The sequence below is a fragment of the Engystomops pustulosus genome, chromosome 2, assembly GCF_040894005.1.
Source record: "Engystomops pustulosus chromosome 2, aEngPut4.maternal, whole genome shotgun sequence".
NCBI classification, from domain to species: Eukaryota; Metazoa; Chordata; class Amphibia; order Anura; family Leptodactylidae; genus Engystomops; species Engystomops pustulosus.
Genome location: NC_092412.1, coordinates 218,254,612 through 218,281,937, shown reverse-complemented (window position 1 = coordinate 218,281,937; position 27,326 = coordinate 218,254,612). Strand labels below are relative to the sequence as shown.

Here is a 27,326-nt window from a genome sequence, read left to right as displayed (position 1 = left end):
CTTAAGTAGAGAGTTCTCCCTCTTAGGAGGTGCTGTACTGTGCCCTATTGGAGGTCCTTATTACTGCCTGTGGGCATGGGTCCCTCAGGTTAAAGGGAACCTGTCAGTAGAAACTGACCTGATAAACTTTAGGCTTTACACCTTTCATCTTGCTCCCGGGTTTGGGAGCATCATCCAGACAATCAATTTTAAAGAGAGTTGAAATTTAGAAGCATCGAGTCACAGGAGGCGGAGAGTTTAGTGCTGAAGTCCAGCTCTTCCAAATCGCAATCGTAACGGACGTCCCTTAATTCAAGGACATCAAACCCGGCTCTGAATTCTGCTGAATGGTATCAATCACAGCAGAGGGGCGAGTTTGACTTCAGAGTTAAACCCTTGACCTCTCACATTTTAGCACTATTTTACTTCAAAGTTGAGTTGTGCCAGCACAGTACCATGATCGGGAGAGCGTTCCTCTGCTTCGCACCATACTGGTAAGTGCTTTATTTGGCCAATTTCTGTGGCCTCAGCAGCCATATGAGAGGGATCAATTACTTCTGGCAGTAATCTCTCTCCTGTAACTGCTGAGGTTCCTGAGTGGTCACATAAGCAAACAATCAATCGGACTGCGGCCAACCCCTTAGGAGGTGGCAAGTAGATTTTATCTCCCCCTGGGGGACAAATGTACGGCCAAAAGCTTGTGGCCCCATAGATGGCAATGGCCAGACGGAGCTATACGGTGCTGTACACGTGCGGATCCGTACACGGGAAAAAGATAGGACATGTCCCATCTTTTCCCGTTTTATGGCCCTTACCCAATGCATTGCTATGGAGAAGGGAGGGGTTACCACTCCCTGGCACCGGACGTATGCCGCCTGGCTACGGCCCAGTGGGCATAAGTTCATGTGCATGCGGCTCAAGATGGATGCAGGTGTCACCACTAGGCCTGGAAAGCCTCTTCTAATACTGTGACTAGGCGAGGTCCATGCATTCATGAAGGATGGGGCGTTATAAGCATTTGTAAATATTTTTATGTAAATGAAGGCACAGCTGTTGCTAGTCAATAATACAAAGCAAACACAAGTATCGCAAACCTGGGATTCTGGGAGACGGAAAACAAGAAGCAAGAGGCTAAACAGCGCTGAAGACTAATGAATTAAAAATGAGAACACTCCAGGTCCTCGCTGTACGTTAACTTCACAAGGTTAAAGGAAAAGAATAAATAAAGATATTACTGCAGCATAAAAATCAGCGCGCTCATGTCTTCTGATGGTGCGACCTATTTCCCCGCAACAATTTATACTGTGCATTTCACAAGGGCACAAAGCTCTGTAATTATTTCCTTCCACAAAGGCAGAAACGCTAACGAGCTACAAAGGGAAGGAACGTGGCTGCAACGTGAGACCGTATTATACAAGACCTACAGGAATAGTCGTATCTGTCACCAACATCTTTACCTCTGCAGACCACCACCGCTGATCAATCCTTCTGCAACAAACATGTATAGCAACAGGAATACGGTTTTCATTAATAATTCTATATTTATACAGCGCACACAGATTACGCAGCGCATTGGTCCCTGTCCCCATGGGGCTCACAATCTAAACAACCTAACATGTTTTTGGAGTGTGGGAGGAAACCCACGCAAACACAGAGAACATACAAACTCTTTGCTACCTGGGTGGGATTTGAACCAAGGACCCCAGCGTTGCAAGGCAGAAGTGCTACCCACTCATTAAAAAAAATCTACCATCAATAATCAACCAGAGCACTCATAGATCCAGGTCCTGTGGCTGTAATAATCCTCTTATATTTGTTATCCATGACCTCCTTCCTTCTGAAATCAACTTTATAATTAAGCTAATGAGCCAGAAGTGCTCATTGGGGTGTTACCAGAGCCCCTCTGTGATGCAGCTTAACAGAACTTTAGGCTGCTGCCCTGCCGCTCCCCCAGCACTTCTCACTCCATCAGCCCGAGGTAGTATCACGCAAGCTGAGGAAGTTTGGCCACACAATGAAAGAAGGAAGTGCTGCTTGCACAGTGTAATCTACAGCATGGAGGGGCTCTGGTAAAACCCCCCATGATGAATTTTGAAGGTAGATTTCCTTTAATAATGATTAGTCACAGTGAATGATCACAGCAGTTTTTATTAAAAAAATTATATGGAAAAAACATTTCTCTAATCCGCAGTTTACTTACATTGTCATGCGTAAAAAAACACAACATCTTCAATTCTCGGAAGACCCTTTTGCAAGAGACTAGATTCTGGAAGACGTTGGGCATCTTTTTGAGTGCGACTCGCTTTCCATCCCGGGGATCTGTTACAGACCTGAAAGAGAAAAGACGACACATGAAAAATCAACCAATCACTTAGGAAATCTTCACTTCACACATTTCGAGCAGACGGCGAAGATTTGAAGAACCTTCGGGACATTATAGGATTTCCAGAAAAGCCTTGATACTTCCATTTTGTAGAACCGGGGGGAGTTGGGGGGTGTAAGGTACCAATTTTTCCCTGAATACCCCCCCCCCCACACACACACACACAAACACACAACCCCAAGCAAAGTATTTGGGGGTTGTTTTCATCCTCCTCGCAGTTCTCCATGTACAGGGGGCAGCTGAACATAGTAAGGCAGATATACGTTTAAGGGGTTTGTTCACTTTCAGCAAATTATTAATATATTTTGTGTAAGGAAAAATTATACAATTTTCCAATATACTTTCTGTACCAATTCCTCATGTTTTCCAAATATCTCCTTGCTACATCGAAACCAATCCCTGATCATGTGATGTCATACAGGTGCATCGCTAGTTGTATATCACAGAGTAATCAGAGCTGTGTGTTATAACGTGCCGTGCACCTGTGTGACATCACATGATAATGGACCGAGGTCTATCCACTGGAAGTTTATAAGCTTCCTATAGAATGACAACAAGCAGAGATCTACAAAACCACAAGGAAGCGGAAAGCAGAGGGAAGAGCAGCCAGGGCACACACCCAAGCGGAAAGCAGGGGGAAGAGCAGCCAGGGCACACACCCAAGCGGAAAGCAGAGGGAAGAGCAGCCAGGGCACACACCCAAGCGGAAAGCAGGGGGAAGAGCAGCCAGGGCACAAACCCAAGCGGAAAGCAGGGGGAAGAGCAGCCAGGGCACACACCCAAGCGGAAAGCAGAGGGAAGAGCAGCCAGGGCACACACCCAAGCGGAAAGCAGGGGGAAGAGCAGCCAGGGCACACACCCAAGCGGAAAGCAGGGGGAAGAGCAGCCAGGACACACACCCAAGCAGGAGGCAGGGGGAAGAGCAGCCAGGACACACACCCAAGCAGGAGGCAGGGGGAAGAGGTACCGAGACACACACCCAAGCAGGAGGCAGGCGGAAGAGGTACCGGGACACACACCCAAGCAGGAGGCAGGGGGAAGAGGTACCGGGACACACACCCAAGCAGGAGGCCGGAGCGGCACACAAGTGTTCTGACTGATCGTTTTGCATCTTCACTAGGATGAGATTTTCCATCCGGGACCCAGCTCTTCTTACATTCAGATGATGGTATAAATCAATTTTGAGCTATAGTCAGGCTGGAAATCACAGCATGAAAATCAACCATAAATGACACTTTGATAAAAACAGGTATATACAAAGCCTAGTCCTCATTTATTTATTACTTATCATTTCCAACCACAAAATACATTATAGTGTCAGTAAATTAACTTCTTCCCTACCAACTACTAATAGATGGTTGAAAAGTTAAAACTCTAATCACTAGAAAACATCTGAAATATGCTGGCACCCGCTTCTCCCCCTCCTCGTACCCACCGGCATTTGCTTAGAAGAAATACCCACTCATCCCTGTGTTTATTCTTCCCTAACTTGTGTCTGGTTAGATAAACAGGAGCGGTGCCCTGGAGATGATCTCCTGTGTCTCGAGGCCTCCGCTCACAAACCACTAAGAACTTCAATCCGAGCGGCTGCGTACACAGACACATGGCTGCTGGGGAAGGATCGCCCTCCTGTTCAGATCTGCGGGTTAAGAGACAAACGTGGGAAATCTTCCTACAGAACAAACAGGCAGCGCTTCAATGAGGCACTTATATTACGTGCCATAAGAAACAAACTATTCTGGATGTAGAAGACACAAAGTCAATACAATACAGAAGAAATCCCTACGGCCAGTAATAAATCCTGTGTCAGACAGTCCAGGAAAATCCCCAAAGAGACAGGTAATAAAAGGAATCATCCTCATTCATTAGCAATCATTCTAATCAAAGGGGTTTTTCAGGCTGAAAATGTTTTCATAGAATAGGTCATCAGTATGATGCTGATGGGGGTCCAACAGTCAGCATCCACTCAAATCAGCCGTTTTCAGCCGGGGATAGAGAATAGAAAAGGAAACAGACAGTGCCGTTTCCTGTGCAGTGGTCAGGCCAGGTTACTGCAACTCATTTCCATTGTATCTGAATGGGAGGAAAGTAGCAGTGACTCTGATCCACCTCTATAGAGAGGATGGAGCCAAAAACAACTCAGTAAAAAGTTATTCCACAAAAAATACAGTAAAAAAGCATTTTTGTGTTTGTTACGGGTACTGTAGTCACTAAGGAAACCCCTTACATTTGGGCATAAAAAGGGTACCTCACTAAACTACTAGTCCCCTCAGAGTATGAGCTGCCCTTTATAAATTCCCTCCTTTATGTGAAATCTCACCCATTACCTATAATAAATCCAATCCTCCAAAGTCGGGCAAATATGACTCTTCTCGTCCTATGAGATGAGTCAAGTTAAGTGGTTGCAGGAGTAATGTCACTTATCTTCTGTTCTATAGAAGCTACAAACAAGCTTTTTGTGTGCCACATTAAAGTAATTCATCTTTCAGATCACATAGGATTATCAGAACTACAGAAGTGGATAAACAGGCAATTAAAAATAGATGGGAACTGGATCTTTATGTGCACCCTCCATTTACAACTACGGCTTTACCTGCCAGTCCAATTCCGTAGCTCGCAAAACCACAAGCCTGGTGTGAGGGGAAAGATGAGATACCTATCTTTAATGTGACACAAAGCGCTCGGTACTATAGAACAGAAGATTGGGCCTTCTGAAGTAAGACTACTCCTTCAACCGCTGAACTTGACTCATCTCATGTGAACATGTCATATTTGCCTTTGGGGGGAGAATTTTTTTGTTGTTGAAGGTAAACAGGTGAGATTTCAGATAAACGAGGGAATACTATAAAAGGACATGTCACCCTGTCTGCGGGTGCTGATAGTTTAGTAGGGTACAACGTGGTGACAAGTTCTCTTTAAGCCATGTTCACACCAAGTTTCTGCTGCAGGCACGTCCTTCGCCTATTACACGCCAAAAGCATTTGCTATTGCCATAAGTAGCGCTCATCGCCTAATCTAACCCCTGACAAGTTGTACCATTTCAGTGTGAACAGACAAGCCGACTATTCCAGGAACTCGATGTCTGTGCCCGCCGTGCAGATTGTACGCGGACTATTCCCTTCACATGGCAGCGTGACAAGTTTCTGGAGCGCTATCAATCCTGGCAGTCAACACACCCAACATATGAAGTCTCCAGCAGCTCCTTACACTGTATGTACACCATTCGGAGAGAAGAGGGGGGGGCATATTCACAACACAGCGAGATAAAGGAGAGGAACGTCAGAGGAGAAGCGGAAAGATAAAGGCGCTCGTCAACTTAAGTCCCCAGTACTTAAGGTTCAACCTCACAAAGCCAAAACTATTTTTTTTTTTACCCCATTAAACATCCTAAAACAAGCGCAGTAATAGAAGCAATTGCAAAAACTTCAGAGTTTTACTAGATCTCCCCTGCAACCACAGGTCATTTTAATATCAATATACACAAACCGCCCATGTAGACGACCGTATTCTGATCAGTATTAGTAAAGCCAGGACGGCAAAACAATGGAAAGAAATGTTGCAACTTTTCCACATTTATGTTACTTTCCCGATTTTGGTTTGCAAAAACGGATACAAAATACTGACGCTGTAGAAAGATCACGATGGAAGAGGGGGCAACAAAACGATTAGACCTTCAGTCAATAAATAATGGAAGGTAACCTCCCGTACACTGAAGAACGTAGGGAACAGATGGTGAACTAAAGAACTTCGGTTTGTTTGTTTTCTACTTTATGCATTCCTATATCAAAGTGTTACTAGGCATTAACCCCTTAAGGACGGAGGGTTTTTCGGCTAATTTCTCGCTCTCCAACTTCAAAAATCCATAACTTTTTCATTTTTACGTGTACAGACCTGTGTGAGGGCTTATTTTGTGCGCAACAAATTTTACTTTCCCGTAATGTTATTTATTTTAACATGCCGTGTACTGCGAAGCTGAAAAAAAATTACAAATGTGGAAAAATTGAAAAAAAACCGCACGTGCGTCACGTTCTTGTGGGCTCAGTTTTTACGACTTTCACTCTTCGCTCCAAATAACACGCCTACTTTGTTCTTTGGTTCGGTGCGATCGCGGTGATACCAAATTTATATAGGTTTTATTGTGTTTTAATACATTTTCAAAAATTAAACGAATGTGTACAAAAATGAAAAAAATTTTTTTGCCATCTTCTGACGCTAATAACTTTTTCATACTTTGGCGCACGGAAATGTGTGAGGGGTCATTTTTTGCGAAATGAGGCAACGTTTTCATTGCTACCATTTTGAGGTCTGTGCGACATTTTGATCATTTTTTATTTCATTTTTTATGTTATGTAAAAAGGTGTAAAAGTCGCATTTCGGACATTTGGGCGCCATTTCCTGCCTCGGAGGTCACCGCCGGCCGTAACCGTTTTTATATTTTGATAGATCGGGCATTTTGGGACGCGGCGATACCTAATATGTCTGTGATTTTTACTGTTTGTTATGTTTTATATCCGTTCTAGGGAAAGGGGGGTGATTTGAACTTTTAATATTTTATTAATTTTTTTTATTTTTAAAACTTTTTTTTTCTTTTTTTTTTCACTATTTTTTAGACCATCTAGGGTACATTAACCCTAGATGATCAGATCGCTCCTACCATATACTGCAATACTACAGTATTGCAATATATGGCGTTTTTGCAGGTCTTACATTACAATGAGCCACTGGCTCATTGTAACGAACCTGCATAAACCATGTAGCCTCGTGTCAAGAGAAGACCCGAGGCTACCATGGTAACCGATCGCCGCCCCCCGATGACGTTCGGGGGCGTGGCGATCGAAAAAAAGATGGCGGCGCCCGCGCGCCGCCGTCTTTTAAACGCCGCCCGCGACTTTGCGGGCGGCGTTTAGAGGGTTAATAGCCGCGATCGGTGCAAGCACCGACCGCGGTTATTAGCGGTGGGGGTTTTGTGCAAAATGCAAAAACCCCCACCTCTGTATGAAGAGGACTCAGCCCGTGAGCCCTCTTCATACATCCCTTATACCTCTGCGCCGTAGAGCTACGGCGCAGAGCGTTAAGGGGTTAAAGAGGACCGGTCACCCTAAAAAACTAAAGTAAGCAGCTCCCAGTGCCAAAACAAACACAGCAGTGTTACAATGATAGAGTTATCGGAAACCTCCGAAAGCGCCAACACTGCTGCGCTGTGCATTACAAACGCGCTGCCTCTTCCACGGACCGCCCCGCTCACTCCATAGGCCGGTGGTGACTGCCGCGCATCATGCGGCAGTCACCGCCCCTAATCCCGCCCCCTCATGAATATGCCGGACCACTTTGAATGTTTTGTTAGCGCTTTTGAAGGTGTTTGTTAGCGCTTTTGGAGGTTTCCGATAACACCATCATCGTAACACTGCAGCGTTTGTTTTAGCACTGGGAGCTGCTTACTTTAGTTTTTCAGGGTGACAGGTCCTCTTTAAAGAGGACGTGTCACACATAAAAAATGGCACTAGGAGCTGTTACGAAAGTAAGCGGTTCCAAGTGCTACCGCAGATGTAGCAGGGTTACCTGCTAGCTTTATCGTATTCATGAGGGGGTGGGATTAGGGGCAGTGAAGCTCGACAGTCACCGCCGGCCCATGGAGTGGGGCTTGGGGTGGACCGGGGGAGAAGCAGCGCCTTGGACCACCCCCTATAAATACGCTTGGTTCAGCGCTCCAATTGTACAGCGCAGCAGTGTCTGCTAGTGTTATCGGAGGTTTCTCCGATAAGGCAGACAGGTCCTCTTTAAGGGTTATTATATTGTGAAGCAGTATATTGCATTTCTCCGTATGATAACTGTTCTGAAACAATATTTTACTTGAAATGTTTAGATTGTATAAATGAAGGAGTGAAACAGTTACCAATTGAGGGTTTTTTCACAACCGATTTTCATCTACCCCCCATAACAAATCTTCATAAACTATGGTCTATGAATAATCCGTGAAATACGGTTCCGACTAGGATGTGCTCAAATTTTTAAGAGATCACTCATTAAAATATTGGGGATTGTGGGCCTTGCTCCATGAAACCATACTGGAAGAAATTTTCTATGGGGTTTCCACTTTTTTGGTGGACTGCGACTGCGCTAAAAAAAAAATTAAAAATTAAAAACTGACACCGTATGGTGTGGAAACTGACACATCATCTGTTCTTTACACTTTTTGGGCACTGAAAAGTGGCGGAGAATAGACCAAAAGAAAAATGGTCCAGCAGAATAAAAATTGGGGCTTGGGACAGAAATATAAAGCAGGTAGTCGGAAACCATCTCAGCAGTGGTAAGGCTTTATACAAGTGTCCCCCAATGCATTTAGTGCAGCTGCCTTCTATTCCGGCTGATTATTACCAGGGTTGGGAAGTAGATCGCTCCTTACGGAGACTTTGCCAATTAAGGCTGCAATCACACGACTGTTGCACAATCGTTGGGGGACGTATATACGGCCCCCATAGGCCAGCAATGGGCACACGGAGCCGTATGGTACCGTTCCGTACCCGGGGAAAGGTAGGAAATGTCCTTTCTCTCCCTGTAATATGGTGCTGGGCATCTCTATGGAGAAGACCTGTGGAGACTTCCTTCCTTTTTTTTTTTAACTGGATGGCACACGGATACAGTCGCATCAGTATGTGAATGTGTTCTTCGCGGATCCATGAGGCGGCTGTGGAACGTACAGAGCAGGTTCTTTTCCTCTCAGGTTTGTAGCTTGGGCTTGGCATTCATGTGACCTTTCCAGGGGTTGGGAGAAGCTACAGCATTTGCCAGCCTTCTGTTTTTTTGTGCAAAAAATATGAAAAAACAGGAGTACACATGGATAACACTATAGAATGTTTTTACAAACATACGGATCAGCAAAAACAGATTACACGTTGATGACATACAGACTGGGAAAAAGCACCTTGACCAAAAACGGCACATGTTCCTTTTTATGTGGCCCAATATGGTCCCATCAGTCATTGGGGATAGTAAGAAAAACGGACCCCCAGGGGAAGAGACCCATGCACAATTTCCATTTGTGATGTGTAAATGTCATGTCAATACTGTACGGCCTTATTTTTCTGAATTTATTTCCTTTGCTTGGTAAAGGGGTATGAAGTAAGATGCAATTCTCTTCATACCTCGAATGTATGCACAGATCCTTATGCTATTTTGCTATGTTCATAAAACATAGTGGGGAGTCTTATATATATATATATAAAAAAAAAAAAAAAAAAAAAAAAAAAAAAGGACTTCTTCATGTATCCCAAGCATCGGATTTACTGGGATCTGCACTCAGCCAAAGTTATACGGAGGAAACAGAATATGGGTGTAAATGGCAAAGCGAAAATTGCCTTATTTTAGAATATTTAATCAACCCAGTATTGTTATTTGGCGTGTAACCCTGTATGTATATCGGAGAGCACCAGTTGTGTCGACAAATGCTGCAGCTGAGCCCATTTTATCATAAGCGGCAATTATACCGCCGAAAAAGAAACAAAGAGCGCAAAAGAAGCAATCGCTGTCTCCACATAGCAAGAAACAAAGGCTGGTGATAGAATACAAGCAAAACACACACACGGCGATGTATTCCCAGCGATACAACACAAGCTCTGGAAAACAATGGCCTTGTCAGGGCTTCTAGAGAGCTGGATCCACGGAGGAGCACATCACCAGCCGTGTAAGGAGACAGTCAGGGGAGTAAAGACATCAGGGGTTGTATTCCTCCGATCGCTAAGGTTTGTGTGATCTGAAACGGAGGGGTCCCTTAACCCAAACTCTCTACTGCCCTATGCGAGCTCAAGAATGGTGCCCCCTACGCCCCATACTATAGTAATGTATTAGGTTATTTACTTTTTTAGTAAATGGGTTCTCCATGCAGAGTATAACACCCATTATGACACTATTTTTAGGTGTCAGGTCCTCCTTTGCTGCAGATACCTGTGCCCCTGATCCTAACCTTGATCTAGCTGCTGATGGTGCTCCCCGAGGCAAGAGGCTTAGCTCACATCATGATTTTTGGATAAGTCCCAGTATGAATGTAGCAGTACCACATACATGACTCCATAAAAGTGAATAAACATTGTAAGGCTCCATCATGTGATTCACATCAGGGTCTAGAACATATGTGGATACTGTAAAGTCTAACCCTACAATAGGCATCCGTGAACCCTGACTGCACCTGCTGAACTTCCGCTACTGTAACTCTATAGAAAGGCAAATGTCTGCAGTAGAAAGCAGTAAATGCAAATAACAAGTACAACAAAGAAAAAGCACAAGAGCTACAGAGAGCAGGAAGGCCTGGGAGATGCAGCTCACTGGTGGTTGTCAAACATGTGGAAATATGAAGAATAACTAAACACTTATTACAATTAATTCTCCTCTGGTCTCATAGTCGCAATTAGTCTTGTCCAAAAATGTCACATAAATCCTTCATGCGACATCCATACATGTATGTATAGCTCGTGTCCCAGGGGCCAGTAGTTGGCATCACTGCAAAGAACTGAATGATGGTGGATAGTTATTTTTGTTTTTGATTTGTATTTAGAAACACAATTTAGTCAAAGCGGCGGATGAGCTTCATCCGATCAAGTCCAGGCGTTTAGGTTCCTCTCTTGCCGCTTCTCCCAGTGTCCTCAACACTAAACACTGGTTGTATGCGCCAAGATCAGGATCCAGAGCAGAGCGCCCCCAGGAGCAGCAGAGGACCCAGGAGAGGTAAGTACTTGTCAGCTGTAATGTACTACTGGTGCATACAACCAGCGCCGGCCACAGAGCAGAGGGACACATGGAGGAGAGAAGAAGCTGCAGAATGGTGCAGGGAGGAGAAGAGGAGCCAGGGAAGCAGAGGACTGATTTATTTGTTTGTCTGGGGTCCCTGGTATGTGTCTGCCATGTGTTCTCTAGTACCATTATTAGCTGCTCTGGTGTTTGCACTATTATTGTGTAGTAGTATATGGTTGCTAGGATTATGGCTGTACTACGCAATTTGAAATTCCTGGGGTGGCATTTTGTGCTGTACTGTGGTTGTTGGAACACCTAGGGCAGTGATGGCAAACCTTTTAGAGGCCGAGTGCCCAAACTACAACAAAGACCCGCTTATTTATCGCAAAGTGCCAATACAGAAATTTAATTTGTGATTTATACTCCCTTCTCTGTCACAGTTTTCATTAATACCAGCACCTGAGGACACCAATAAAGCAGAAAATAGTCCCAGTTAGTCCTGTCACTTTAAAATAGCTCTGTGCACAGCAAGTCCTGGGCTGTCTGGGACTGCAGGAAGATACCTGGAGTCATCTCTGGTGATGGCCTGAGTGCCCACAGAAAGGGCTCTGAGTGCCACCTCTGGCACCAGTGCCATAGGTTAGCCATCACTGACCTAGGGTATTGGTTACTGATGTGGCCTCTGAAAGTTCATCAGTATGACAATGTGGCCTTCGGACCTATAAATGCAGCTCACCCCTGGCCTAAATCCTTAGGAATAGAACTGACATTTAAAAGGAAAATTTTGACATTTTTATAATTTATTATAGGTTTGTGGAGTCCGAGTCGCTCCAGTGAGGAGACGTGACTGATGAACATGACAGCACAGGTTGGTACTCACTGAAGTACAAGTGCTTTGGACAGCTGATCAATGTATAGAATAGTATAGAAATCTATAAACATTGTAGATTCACATTCAAGGCATCAAAACTATGAATTAACACGTGTGGAATTATATACTTAACAAAAAAAAAAAAAAAAGTGTCAAACAACTGAAAACATGCCTCATATTCTAGGTTCTTCAAAGTTGTAACCTTTTGCTTTGATTACTGCTGTTCACTTTCTTTGCATTCTCTTGATGACCTTCAAGAGGTAGTCACCAGAAATGGTCTTCCAACAGTCTTGAAGGAGATCCTATAGATGATTAGCACTTGTTGGCCCTTTTGCCTTTACTCTGCGGTCCAGCTCACCCCAAACCATCTTGATTGGGTTCTGGTCTGCTGACTGTGGAGGCCTGGTCATCTGGTGTAGCACTCTCCTCACCGATTGATCAAATAGCCCTTTCACAGTCTGGAGGTGTGTTTGGGTGTGTTGAAAAGTAACTGATGGTCCAACTAAACGCAAACCGGATGGAATAGCTTGACTCTGCAAGATGCTCTGGTAACCATGCTGGATCAATTTCCACTGGTCCTTGTATTCTGCAGCCCAAACAAGTCTCTTGTGCTTGTTGCCGGTCCTTAGCAGTGGTTTCCTAGCAGATTTTTTACCATAAAGGCTGCTGCACACAGTCTCATCTCAGTAGTTGTAGAGATGTGTCTGCTGCTAGACCTGGTCTGTAATCTGAGCTGCTGGTAACCTGTGATTTCTGAGGCTGGTGACTCCGCGGCAGAGGTGACTCTTGGTCTTCCTTTCCTGGGGTGGTCCTCACGTTTTGTGAAGTATTTTATTCCACACGTGTTAATTTATAGTTTTGGTGCCTTCAGAGTGAATCTACAATTTTTATAGTCTGGGAAAATACAGAAAATTCTTTGATTGAATAAAGGTGTCTAAACTTTTGGTCTGTGCTGTATAAAAGGCATCAGGGAGCACCTGTCAAACAGGTCAGGAACTTCTTGTTATCACCTTGACATGATGTGCAGAAAGGTTTTACCTCCATTTACAATGCAATCCTTAATTAATGCAATAGGTCATCGTGGCCTGGAGCCGGGACCATCTAGTGCTAATGAATGGGAATGCTGGGAGAGTCATTTCACGCCGTGTTGAGTCTGCAGCTGCTTCAGGTGTTGCACACGGTGGCAGTAACACTAGTGACGAGAAGTTCTTGGAGAGGCGACAATGAAAGCATCAGAGTTCGGCAAGATATTGGCCATTAGAAGCAATTCTCGGTTTCTAAAACAACCATGTGCAAGGTGTCAGTACTACCGTGAAAGGAAAGAAGAGGGAGCACTGGCTTTGATATCATCAGATGATCCAAGTTTAGGGTATCTGGATTGCCTGAGGATGCTGAGGACCATATGCATAACAAAAAAACAAAACAAAAAAAAAAACGGATGGATAGGATTTACAATGCGTTTTGTAGTCTTCTTCTCAGTTTGGCGCTGCAGTTCCTTGCGTCATATAGAACTTGGAGTCCCCATCTGTTCGGACAATGAGATCAGATCTGGGAATCATGGTCTAAGTGCACTTGTATGTTTATAGCCGCATACATAGTGTGGGGTCTCGTCGTAAAATATATACATCGTCCACTACTCAAAAAACCAAAAGATCACTTCTCAGCTTCTTGAGTATGAATCCCGGGCAGAGAGCCGTCATATTACAGCCAGGCAGGGGGGAGATTCATTACAGAAAGTGACCTTTATCTTGCTGTATGCACAATCCTCCGTGACGCTGACTGACAGCCCAGGCAAAATCCACCTTTTCGAGTGAGACACTATTGTAGCGCATCCAAAAGCGCCATATGCCAGTCAGAGTGCCAAACAGATAATGGGCAGGCGAAAGCTACACGCCAGGACCCTCTACAAAACTCTGGTCTGTACAACTTCCAACACAATACTATAGTCTCATAGTAAATATCGGAAGATTTATCAAAAAAAGTCTCAGATAAAATTGTACTAACCAATCAGAGCTCAGCTTTCTTTTTCACAGCAGTTTTGAAAAATTTATGCTGAGCTCTGATTGGTTTCTATGTGCAACGAGAACAGTTTTACCCTCAGACACTTCTGATAAATCTCCCCCTATACGTCTTCCATATCCGTCTAAAACAATGGTTGCTGTTACTCCCCACTTCCCCTCAGATGGGATCCTCACAATCATAATAATGGACCTGGAGAACAGGGGACAGTTCTTACATTTAATGGAGCGACAGGTCAAACATGTCTCCGGTTGCACCATTCCCTACTATGCGAGTGCTGGAGATACTGGAGCGCTGTGGTCAGCAATATATCACACTATTCTATTATTACACAGAACAGCAGGACATGTGTTCAAGCAGCGGCTCCCACAATACATAATCTGGATCGATGCAGTCCCAGCAATCAGACCCTCACCGATCATATTGTTATCCCCTATCCTGTGGATAGGATACAACAAGGGAACCCTATTAGAACTTTAACCCCGTAACAACTTGGCCATACTGGACCTTCCTGACGCAGCCCTTTTTTTTTTTTTTTAAATCTGCAGTGTAACTTTTTATGGTTATAACTTTTGAACTAACTTATCCAGGTGATTTTGAGATTGTTTTACCTTGTGGCTTGTGAGCCGCTGCCAGAACTATGACAAGTGTCTGTCATCCGTGCCGTACTATTATGCCCCGCGTCGGGAAGGGGTTAAGTTATGGCCTGAAGTTCACTTTTTTGCATGGACTTTTCTTTTGATGTTTAATTAAAAGATAATTGAAATTGTAAATAATATGAAACATTTACAGAATTATACTGAAAAATAAAAAAAATGTAGGTGTTGCAGGGCAGGAAATTCAGAGAACAAGAAGAACGAAGCAGCTGGGAACACACCAAGGATAGCAAACACTTGACCCCCTCTTACAAAAATCTGATTTCTTGCAACAGATTCTGTCCACATTAAGCACTGTGGCCATCTACTTTTAGTCTACTCTAAGACCACAAACTGCAATTTTAGGTGGTTTTTCATAGAATCAGAACAGTAAACAAGACCTATGGGTCAGGGGAATCGATGCAGCGCTCCATCATAAATCCCCAGGAGCGCCGAGTACGAGGACTATACAAGGTGCACTTCGGGTACTTGACCTCAGCTTCACACGAGGCCTGCTAATAGGCACATTAGTAAATGTGATCCGTTAATTGTATCCAGCGAGGATGCTAAAATATTAATGAGATTATTGAATTCTGACTCCCATTTGAAAAGACGTCACGTTAACCTCTTCATCTGAAAACCAAAAATGCTAAATGCGCCTACGTTCAGGTCGGGGGAAAAAAAAAAAATTGGTTCTACGAAAATTTCAGAATAAATTTACATCACGTCAGTGTATAAAACATTAATGAGAGATCTGAACCAGCAATTTCCTAATTGAAAATTATTCTTTGTAATAATCGAATTGTCTGCAGTTAGGAAACATCTAGATCTTTAGGTTCATGTAATTTTGGCACGGAGGGTCATACAAATTACTGACATGCATATAACTAGGATTTATACGCTGCAAAAAAGTTAATAAAATAAAAAGACACAAACTGCAACCATTTGTTAGCCTACCGTCACGTTCCCATTCAGTGGACTATTGTAACCCAGGGGTCAGCATTGTGATCAGACGGTCCCAGCACAGAAGGCGTTCACCACGAGGATCCCGACAGTCGTCATCTATAATAAGTCGCCGGTGTTCCTGCATAATACTTAATATATCTCTAGGGATTTGATATGGCGTCTAGACTTTACTGGGACCTAACAATCACTTACATTTGGGAACTGCTTGTACGGCAGGGCTGCTATTGCAACATGAGTGCTCCCAAAATAGAGCAGGGCATCAGCCCAGATGTCTGTGTACAACAATCTCTAGAACATTTTTAATCCTGGTACAGGAGGTCCCCTACTTAAGGACACCCGACTTACAGACAACCCATAGTTACAGACAGACCCCTCTGACCTCTGGTAAAGCTTTCTGGATGCTTTACTATAGTCCCAGACTGCAGTGATCAGCTGTAAGGTGTCTGTAATGAAGCTTTATTGATAATCCTTGTTTCCATGACAGCAAAAAATGTTTACACTCCAATTGTCACTGGGGCAAAAAAAAAATAAAATGTCTGGAACTACAATTATAAAATATACAGTTTCGACTTACATACAAATTCAACTTAAGAACAAAATTACGGACCCTATCTTGTACATAACCCGGGGACTGCCTGTATTTATACACAAATTTTTAATTTAAGGACCATTATGTCTAATGTCTAACATCCTTATAACTCTCTGGATTCCTAAATTTCATGCCGAATTTCTTGTGACTCCATTTCTATTGGAATCGTTGGCCCTCATCTCTTAGCCCTTTAGCGCTTTCCGTTATTAAGGACTTATTCTTCAGGTAGCCACTCGTGGAATTTTCAACGCAACAGTGATTTTATTCCATGAATTCTACACCCATGTCACAGCCTCTTGTTGTATCTAAATGATCTACGAATACTAATACTATCATATATTGGGGGGGGGGGGGGGGGGCTGTAGCAATGGCTGCCGATAGGGTGCAGGCGGCGTGCTAAAGAAGCTCTCCACTGATGTCCATATCTGCAGATGCTTCAATAAGACGCATTTCCCCCCACACTATACAATCGGTCACCTCACCTCCAAAATCAAGTTAATCTTAGTTTTCATCTCGAGGCAATGCAAAGATGGAGCACTGGTGTGAAACGCTTCGGTTATTACTTAGAATCCCTTGCAGTTTTTTTTTTTTTTAAATAAAACTAAAGCCACATTTGCATTGGAGTGCTGACCATTGCTTCATTTATCTATTCTTTACATTTCCAGGGGAAACAATAGTGGGATAAGCACAGGATTTTAAATCCAGGCCAAAAAACTACTGATACCATATCCACAGTACAGTTCCTAAATATTAGACTGTGGACCATCCCCCAATCCTTCACTGCCTGGCAGGGTTAGAGTTGGATAGGGAAGTAGACAGCGCCTTTTATAGTGTAGTGGCTGAACGGAGTCACAAGGTCAAATGAATGGGTGCTGCTCTGCAGTAACCTGGTCTGACCACTACAGAGAGAACGGTGCTGTCTGCTTCCTGTTCCATTCTCTGTTTATCAGCTACTGAGAAGCCCTGATCTGTGGGTGCGCCCACAGACCAGGATCTCCATCATCTATTATTGAGGACCCATTCTTTGGATAGGTCATCGATATTTTTTAGCCAAAAAGAACCCCATTAAAAGGACATTACCACCAGGATGAAAGACTGTATGCAAATTATCCTGATGGGCTCCAAACAGACAAAGCCTACAAGCATGACATGAGACGGACATGTAATTGGCCATTCTGATTAGACGATTTAGTGTCTTATTGGAAAGTCTGTAAATCTCATTGTAGTCTAGAAATTAGCAGTTATTCTGGATTCTGGGGTGTGCAACCCCCCCCCCCCCCCCCCCCCCCCCCGTGGCAATGAGCAGGTTAATACAGAGCAATAGAGCTGGGTGCAATCCAAACAGTAAAAGTTGGCTGCGGTAATTTATTGTTAAGTACGCACTAATAAACTCGACCCTTTTTTGCACATACGGCTTGAAAGCTATTATTTGGTTTTTAGCAGGGAGTGGAGAGGCAATAATAGCCGGAGACGGCGCAGAGAAAATATATTATTTCTAATAACTTCTCCAATGTTGAAGTTGGCTGATGTCTATATTTTTGCATCTGCTCCGGGCGGTGTACAGTGTGATCTTTAATACCACGCTGATGCTACAAATACGATGGAAAGGCAGCGACAACCCCCTGCTCCCTTCTCCTGCCGCTCCCCGAGGTCACATAAGGGACATTGCGGTGCGGATTACGCACAGCTACCGAAACCCAACTATGTGACATCTGCGCTAAGTGGACATATTTGCAAGTAGGTGCGGATTTTGGGCTGTCAAGTCAAAGTTCATGACCATCTAGACGTAGAAGATTGATGAATTCGATAACTAAAGTGTAACGCTTTGACTGCCAAGGACATATGTAGTAAGTCATCCAGTGTCAGGAGATTAAAAGGGGTTGTCCACTTTAAACAAATAAGTGATATGGTTTGTGTAAAAGAAAAGTTTAAAATTTTCCTATATACGTTATCAATTGCTCAGTTTTCTAGGTCTCTGCTTGCTATGCTACTATAGAAAGCTTCTAGGTTACTTCTGCTAAACAGAAACCTATCCATGATCATGTGATGTCACACAGGTGCAAGGCTCGTTAGTATCAGAGTAATCATACTAACGCGCCATGCACCTGTGTGACTATGGTCAGATTTCTATCCACTGGAAGTAAACATAAAAGAGTCCTCTGCTTGCTGTCATTTTATAGATCTCTCTGAAGCTCTCTGCTGTTCCTGCTGTGACTAGCTCCTAAGCTCGGCTCTTCCACAAATTCACAGTTCTTACAGGAAAGAGACCTTGTTTGTTTTCTCTAGAAGGACTATGCCTCGTCTCTAGTACTTTGCGATAACTGCTAAGTAGCGAGGAAAAGCTTGGAGTAGTCCATGGTGAAGTTTCCGGTGAACTGAATAGTCTGAGAGTTTCATGCACAAATCGGATCAGAGAAGCACATATTGCATTCGTTTCTGGATAGGATCAAATCAAAGGATCGTGGAAAACATTTGATGTGTACAATATACTATCAACAGGTTAGAGCCATCCGGTAGACTAGGACAGCACTTGTACGAGAAAAATCATCTGTAGACAGTGGGCCTTAGGCCGGCTCCAAACAAGCGTTTTGTAAGGATACATTTACACTATTTCTGGATTGGCTACAGAATGATACAACTTTCATGTAATATATTTAAAAACAAGTGAAAATGAGGCTTTGTATTGTGTGTGGCCTCCACGTGCCTGTATGACCTCCCTACAACACCTCGGCATGAGGTTGTGATTGGTCTGAAGGATCTCCTCCCAGACCTGGACTAAAGCATCTGCCAACCGCCGGACAGTCTGTGGTGCAATGTGACATCGGTGGATGGAGTGAGACATGATGTCCCAGATGTGCTCAATCAGATTCAGGTCTTGGGAACGAGCGGCCAGTCCATAGCTTCAATGCCTTCGTCTTGCAGGAACTACTGACACATTCCAGCCACATGAGGTCTAGCATTAAACCTGCTTTCATCTATGAAGAGCACAGGGTGCCAGTGGCAATGCCAAGCGTCCTGCACGGTGTTGGGCTGTGACGTCGGGCCCTAACATCATCCTTAAGGAGTCGGTTTCTAACAGTTTGTGCGGACACATGCACATTTGTGGCTGCTGGAGGACATTTTGCAGGGCTCTGGCAGTGCTCCTCCTGTTCCTCCTTGCACAGAGGCGGAGGTAGCGGTCCTGCTGCTTGGTTTTGCCCTGCTAAGGCCCCCTGCACCTCTCCTGGTGTACTGGCCTATCTCCTGGTAGAGTCTCCAGCCACTGGCCACTACACAGTAAACCACAAGGCCACAGATCTGTTGATGTGCCATCCTGGATGAGCTGCACTACCTGAGCCACTTGTGTCAGTTGTAGAGCCATCTCATGCTACCACAAGTGTGAAAGCACCACCAACATTCAAAATTGACCAACACATGAGAAAGCTGAGGTACTGAAAAGTGGTCTGTGGTCTCCACCAGCAGAACCACTCTGGTCTATTCCATTTGTACAACAGCATGTGAAATTAATTGTCAATCAGTGTGGCTTCCTAAGTGCACAGTTTGATTTCACAGAAGTTTGATTTTTGGGGAGACTTATCAACCCAAGGGTCTTTATAAACAGGTAACTTAGGATAGGTCTTTTTGAGACACGGTCTGTGATTGTAATCTTCTCTATACTTGCCTAAAGAAGAGTCCTTCGTGGTTTGTTGACCGTAGCTGGGGAAGTGCTCCTTAACTATACTGCACAAGTTCCAGCGCATGCGCATCCAACAACTGTCTAGGCTCCAGAAGCAGATGAAACGTAGTAAGGTTTTATTGTAATGCAGCCCTGAACATATGTAATATAGGGCCATATAGATACCTCTGACAGGTTTTCCTTTAATTGATGGTATTGAACTGAATATTTCATCACCTCCAAACCAAGCCAAACCTTGGATCTGATATAATGGATTTTGCAATCAACAATCTCTTCACAGGTTAATTACTGAGCGGCTTTAACCACTTGTGTTTTAACATCTACATGAGGAAAAAAAAAAAAAAAAAACAACTATTGTACTCGTGAAAATTGATGATGTGCAGAATTTTTTTTTTTTTTTTTAAAGAGATGTAGTAGATGTTTGAGAAACATTTGGTTTCTTTTGGTGCTTACAAAAAAAGCTTATTACCTACAGTATTTCCATGTACAAAAACCTTCAGTGTAGTACAGTAGCAGTATAGTGCACCAGATTTATGATAATCCTATACACATTGTGGTAGTAATCTGAAGGGATAACAGTGTTTTATACCACATGCGGTCATGTGTGGCAGTGTTCAACCTTCGCATTGCAAAGTTTTGTTTCCACACTGCGCTCCACGGCAATTCCAGTAAATGACATACTGTGGAGCGTGGTGTGGAAGGCCCGTTTCACATAATTCTGTGATCAGTCCGTGACCATAAAACACATGTCCTGGTCTGTGAAGTTTGTTGTAGCTAATGACTGAGCTGTAAGCTAATACTACTGTTCTCCACATCGATGGCATGTGTATGTACTATTGGCCATGGCTATGACCATATAATCACCATCATGTAGTCTGGAAGTCCCTGAAAATCATTACATGCCATCTAAAGTTTAGTTATTGTGCAGCTTTAACATTTTTGATCAAGTGACTGTTTACCCCAAAAGGTTAAGTTTTCTTTTTTTTATCATTTTCTACCACTTACTGACCTATGTCAATACATGATGTCCTGCAGATTATCATCTCAGAGCCTACACCACCCCCAGGAATGTCTACCTGAGATATCAAGTCCTCAAGGCTGGTGTAAGTGTTATTCTCCTCCTCACCATGTGTAGTCTGGATAAGAGACCCTTCTAGGATAAGGAAGCATTTGTCAAGCACCTGGGGTTATATATGGGAGAGATGTTCTCTGATAACAATTATCAGTGAGGCGGCCTCCAACCAGTAGGACTGTATAGTATCCCAATGGTACTAGCAGCCTCCCCAGGTAGGGTATGAAATGTCCTTTCTAGAATTTCTTCTTTTACAGGGAATCCCCCATCAAAGTCAGGCAAATATGACTTATCACCTCATTTTCACACAAGATGAGTGGTTGTTCACTTCAGAAGTCCTCATCTTCTGTTCTCAAGTACCTAGACTTGCTGGGGATAGCTGCATGTGAGCTGCCAATGTCTGGGGACTCCGATTAAAGGGGTTGTACCAAGTTTGCTACTTATCCCCTACCCACAGAATAAGGGGCAACAAGTGGATCAGTGAGGAACCAACTGCTGCGTGGACAGGGGGAAGGGGGTTTGTGTTCATTAATGGGTGCAGTAGCAGGTCGAGCATGGTTCTCGCAGCTCCATTCAACAGCATGGGAGTATCAGAAAATCTACATCACAGCACTTGGATATTTCCGGCACTACCATTGACTGTATACTGGACACATTTTCGACGTGCTAGTCTACCCACCTTTCTCCAGATTGCTGGGGGTCCCGTTTTTCATGAGCCGTCAGGGTCTTGGCAGTCGGATGCCACCAAGAAACTTATTCCCTATACGATACAAACCCTTTAAATTATTGCATATGGTCAGAGGGGAGAACCTTGTAACAATTGTAAAAATTCTATACGCTGTACATAACAGAGGTGGAACATCAATCGCATCCCCACATGGGTCTAGGAGCCTTAGAGGGCCCATAAGGAGTCACGTCCATATTGTAAGAGATTATTTTTAGATTTTTATCATTAGATTTTGCATTTGAGCCCCAATAGCGTCAAAGGGGTATTCCCATTTCAGCAAATTAATGTTATTGTTTGTATATTAATAAGTTATAAAATTTTCCAATATACTTTCTATATCAATTCAACACCGTTTTCTAGATCTCTGCTTGCTGTAAGTCTATAGAAAGCTTCCGTGTTACTTCCAGTGGACAGGATCTGACCATGGTCACACAGGTGCACAGCTCGTTAGTATCATACAGAATAATCACAGCTGTGTGTGATAACGAGATGTGCACCTGTGTGACCATGGTCAGATGTCGCTCCACTGGTACTAAACATAGAAGCTTCCTATAGAATGACAGAAAGCAGAGATCTAGAAAACCTATAGTAATTGATACAGAAAGTATATTGGAAAATTGTATAACATTTTATAAAACAAACAATCCCATTTCAGCAAATGAATGTTAACACCCCTTTAAGTTGCACCTCTGCAATGAGGACCCAACCACGGGCACATTTTACATGCCTCATACCACTATGCACATCTATAGGTTTTGTATACAATCATACTTCCAATGTAGATATTTTGGACAAGACAACAGAAAAGGCCAATGTCATCCAGAGCTATAGACGTAGAGGACCGGTGGCGGACGTGCGACTTGGATCATCTGATGATCGTTGCCACTTCTCAATGGGCCACCATGTAAATTAAACAGAGAATTAGGAGATCTGTAAAGTGTTAAAGGTCCTTGTCACCCTGAACATCTGCACGATTCAAGACGTACAAATCACATTTAGCCCCCTCTTCAGGGCTAATGAGCCCCCTGGGGCGAGTGCAGAATAGACGTCAGTCTGTGGCTGTGAAATGCAGAAACCCCCTGCAGGTCTCCATTGTTCCACACGGGAGCAGGGAATCGGGAAGTAGACGATTTTCCTTTATTGAATGCAGACACAGAGTAATTGGGCTAATGATGGCTGTATACACAGTAATCCCCATCTGCATGGACACGCAATAGGATGAAGTCATAGAAGTGACTATTCATGGGACGATATTGCGGCCTTTCGTCATTGTGAGGAATATACAGAAGTATCCGACATCCAAATTATCTCAAGTGAACAAATAATAATGGCACATGTGCCGTAGCCTACAATAAATACCACATTACTGCGGTCCATGTACTGTGCCGCAGGTACCAACATCACCGCTGCGGCCCGTAAATCTGCTGATTGTGCGTCGCCTGGTATCGCCCTACGTGCTGCACCTTCACTGGCAATGAGAGGAGTCACACACAGGAGATTAATGAAAGTAGTAACGACAGAGGGCTCAGCCAGGGCAGGACAGATTACCAAGAATTACAGGTATTAGCGAACAGATGGATAAGAAACCACACGTCCAAGAGGTGGAGGCAAAATAGTTTAAAGCCCAACAATCTGTGTTCTCAGGGATTGGGGGGGGGGGGGGGTCGCGAAGGGGTCAAATTCTAGCTAAAACAGTGGGTTCAGGCCTCATGCATACAAGCTCTTGCAAATCAAGGGCTGAAAACAACAAAAACGTGTGTCATGGTTGCGCGGTCCAATGACTGCAAAATTAACTTCAGGAATTCAACCTGCATATGGATTTGAGAAAAACAATCGTGTGCGCAGGTCCATTGAAATAAATGTGTCAGTGTGTATAGCCTATAGCAGCGGCCCCACGATGGGTCTGCATTGCAATATGGCAGGGAGGAGAGGCTTCTACTTTATTCCATCATATGGGTTTACACTAAAACGTAGAATAAAGGAGAACCATGTGTTTACATCCAAAACTCGCGGTGCTCCTACCCTACTGCTATCACTTCAGAGATTGGAAGAAGCTGCTCTTAAATTGCATTTCTAAATGCAATTCAATTGGAGCATGCGAAAGCTGCCCAAGGCCCCTCGCACACGGACGCATGGTCGCCCGAGCAAACAGGAGAGACTAGGAGTAAGCGCTCCGCACCCCTACCCTCTCCATTGAAAGCTGAGTGACCAGTGCCGTAATATAGGAGATTTCCTATATTTTCACAGTGCAGTGGAGCAGCACGTACTCACTGCACCATAACGGGGTGCCATAGATGTGTATGGGGGCCGTGATCCAGCCACAATTTTTTGTGTGCCTAAAAGGTGTCATATAGAGGGCGATGCCTCAACCTGACATACGCCAGATTGGATTTCATGTCATTGGCTAGCTCTGGAGTTGGCTCACCTCCCCAAAAACAAGACATCTGTCAACTGGTACTGCCAAAATCAGTGCATGACCATCCTTATGTGCAGCATGCTGGGAAATTCAGTTCACTAGTGACACGCTTGACAGAAATAGGTGAGAGTTTGGGAAATAAAAATTATATAAAATAAAAAAAAAAAAATATATATTTTTTTTATTATTTATTGATCATCTTTTTCTTAAAATAAGGTGTGGGGGTGTTGGCATATATTATCCAATCTAAAAGCCTTCCTCCTTAAATTGAGAAATCCCATTCCATTAAATGATTAATTCCCATCGGAGAAAGGATGAAAGGCAGAATAAAAGATCCTGGAATGCTCAAATCTCTCCGGGAAGAGGAGATGTCCTGACCGGCTCCCTCGGCCTGTGCCGTGTTGCTGGCATCTTCTGAGGACGGCTGCTGTGAGGATTTCAGTCTGATCAGCCTGACAAGAGGAAGCGCAGGCCGCGGCGGGAACATCACACACACTAGCAAAGTGCACAAAGCTCTTTTCACAGGGAACACAGATTTCTAATTTGTAACCTAACACAAGGGCCAGAAGACGGGATAATGACCGGTTATGACAGGCGAGAACCACAAGCCGCCCTCTGATGTACAGAGAAGAGTAAAAGTGCTAAAGGGAAGATCACGAGGGGGCACTGACTCAGACTAACAAAATGCTTTTGGACTGGAGATTCCCCAATTAGTTTAGAGATATATGTGAAGTCTTAGGCGGAATCTTAGATATGGCAGAAATGTGCAAATTCATTGAAATTTAAGGTTTTAGTTTTTACTGCACATATTAAATATCCTAATGGGTACATTTTAAATAAAAGGGACTTTACAAAGGAAAAATCTGAAGCCAAATTTCTAGGAAACCTATGGTAATGTTCTGTATTCACCGGAAGATCGGGAAGGCACCAGAGGCGCAAGTTCCGGGGCCCCCACCACCCGGCATTTCTTCACCCGTGCTTTATGATCAGCAATACCAGTGTTCTATGGGGGTTTCACATGACTGGCTTCATCCAATGAGTTGCCTCTTTGAACCATGGTCACTACAAAGAAAATGAAGTCCCATACCAATGGGGTCTCATTGGATGAAGGGGGTCCCCTTAACCCTTGAACATCCAGTCCAAAAACCATATGCACCTAAACAACGCAATACCCAGGAGCCGGAGAAGGGCAGGAATGGGTTCTCCAAACCCCCCACCACCAGCCCCACCCAACCCTTGCCTTCTAGGGTTTTTTTTTTTTTTTTATAACCTGGAAGCTGCTAGCCTATGGGAAAAGTAAATAAAAAAAGGAGTCAAGTCACATTTATTTGGCTCTATTTTTTACGACTATTGTAGCAAATTAATCAAAAATAAAGATTCAGAAAACCCTTTTAACCCTTTGCAAGGCATAGAAGGATGGGACAGATCTTCATTTACTATAAACAAAATCTACAACCTGCGATAGGATTTACCATTTTTACCCAAAAACATCTGCAGCAATTCTGTGAATCTTCCCTTATACCCACTGGTGCTTTCCCCCTCATCCACTTTCATGTAAGGACACCCCCATGAGAGCAACACAGACCAGAGGGATGTCACAGAACATTTTGGGTGATTCCCCTTTAATTCCCCAGACAACCTTCCCTTTCATATGGGACTGTGACATTTCCTACTGAACTCCACAACAAGGATTATTTCCTTATGATTTGCATACAGCGTCCTGAAGAGCTGCGTACCCTGTAAGTCAGATTTTTATTAAAATGGACGGGAATCCGTCTTTTGGACGGAACTTTGATATTACTCTCCCAAATTAATGGCAGAAAGCTATTAATAAATAGACTGCGGCTGGCATGATAAATGTGACCGAATGTCAGGATGAATGAGTGATAACTGGCAGCTCAGGAGTATCGGGCCGTCATCGGAGCAGACTTCAGAGCAGCTGCTTATGACAGAAAAGAGATCCGTCTGCCAAACGGGTCATGAATATTCAAGGCAGAGGGCAGGAATCACAATGAGGATGGCGAGGTCTGCAGCTGCCACATCAACGCCACACGCCAGCTGATAAATCCTAACACTTACAAACTGTTGGACGGGCAAAGCACCCATAGTTAAAGCAGCAAAACAAAAGAAATACCAACGTTTATATCGGCGAGCCGCGGGGGGCATTACCGGGGCGCTATGAAATGGGCCCACCTGTGAATGGCAGATAAGGACAATTTACTTTGCATTGCTAAAGAGCTGCCATCTATTATGGGAGACTAAGGGGCAATTACATGTAATCATGACAACTTGGTCACAATAATAACAGTAATCGCTGTCACAGCGACCGCCAATGACTTCAAGACTAAAAATGTTGCAGAGAATAATAATATTTGATGTGGCACTTCTGAGTCAATGTATTCAGTCCGCGCTAATGTCAGGAGGCCGCCAGTCCCAGGGAAGGCATTTCATTGTTGGCATTTCTGGGCTCAGGAGTCGGATAATTAAAAAAAAAAAAAAATTATAAAGCCATATGAGGGGGATATATATCATGTATCATGATATATATCATATATAAAAATTCATGTCAAAATAGGAAAGAGTTTATATAAAGCCATATCATAGTCCATGTTCACATGAATGAGCAGGTTCTGTATAAAGAACTTTACACCTCCTGTGCAGTGTATAGTATATATATGTATACGCTTTATATTACCTTAAAGGGGTTGTAACTAGTTTGGATGTTATACATGTTATAGAGGATAACAAGCTGATCACTTACAGTCTGACTGCTGGGACTCCTGTTCCCACCAATGGATGGAGCGGGAAGACGGGGATGTGTCCAGACACTCCTTTTAATAACACGGGAGTGTCCGAAATTTCTGAGCTCAGTCATCTCCAGCATTCACAGATAGTTAATAGGAGTGACCGAGATCCTCATCCTGTCACACAACCCATCAGTGAGAATTCCCATGCTTTGGATTGCTGGGGTCTCAGTCTGATGATCGGTTGAGATCCCAGGAGTCAAAAGAACTCTCACTATATCCAATTGTTACCACCTAGAACAGTGGTGGCAATCCCATGCCAAGAGTGCCAGAGGCGGCTCTCAAAGTCCTCTCCCTGGGCACCCAGGCCAGCACCCCAGTGCAAAGCTCACCAGACAGGACCCAAGACCTCCTACGGTCCCAAGCTGCCCAGGACATGCCATGCTCAGAGCTATTTTAAAGTGACTGGCACAGCCTGGAGGGAAGCTACAACAATAATGGGAATTTCTACTCCTTTCTATGTTA

At 43.9% G+C, this 27,326-nt stretch overlaps 1 protein-coding gene across 1 annotated transcript in view; it reads right to left on the bottom strand.

Moving 5' to 3' along the window:
* Positions 1 to 27,326, bottom strand: part of NLK (nemo like kinase) — a 94,221-nt gene that overhangs the window by 42,909 nt on the left and 23,986 nt on the right. Inside the window, exon 2 of the mRNA XM_072138179.1 lies at positions 2,180 to 2,309. Within this exon, the coding sequence (XP_071994280.1) occupies positions 2,180 to 2,309 (130 nt within the window). The remainder of the gene's footprint in view (positions 1 to 2,179; positions 2,310 to 27,326) is intronic.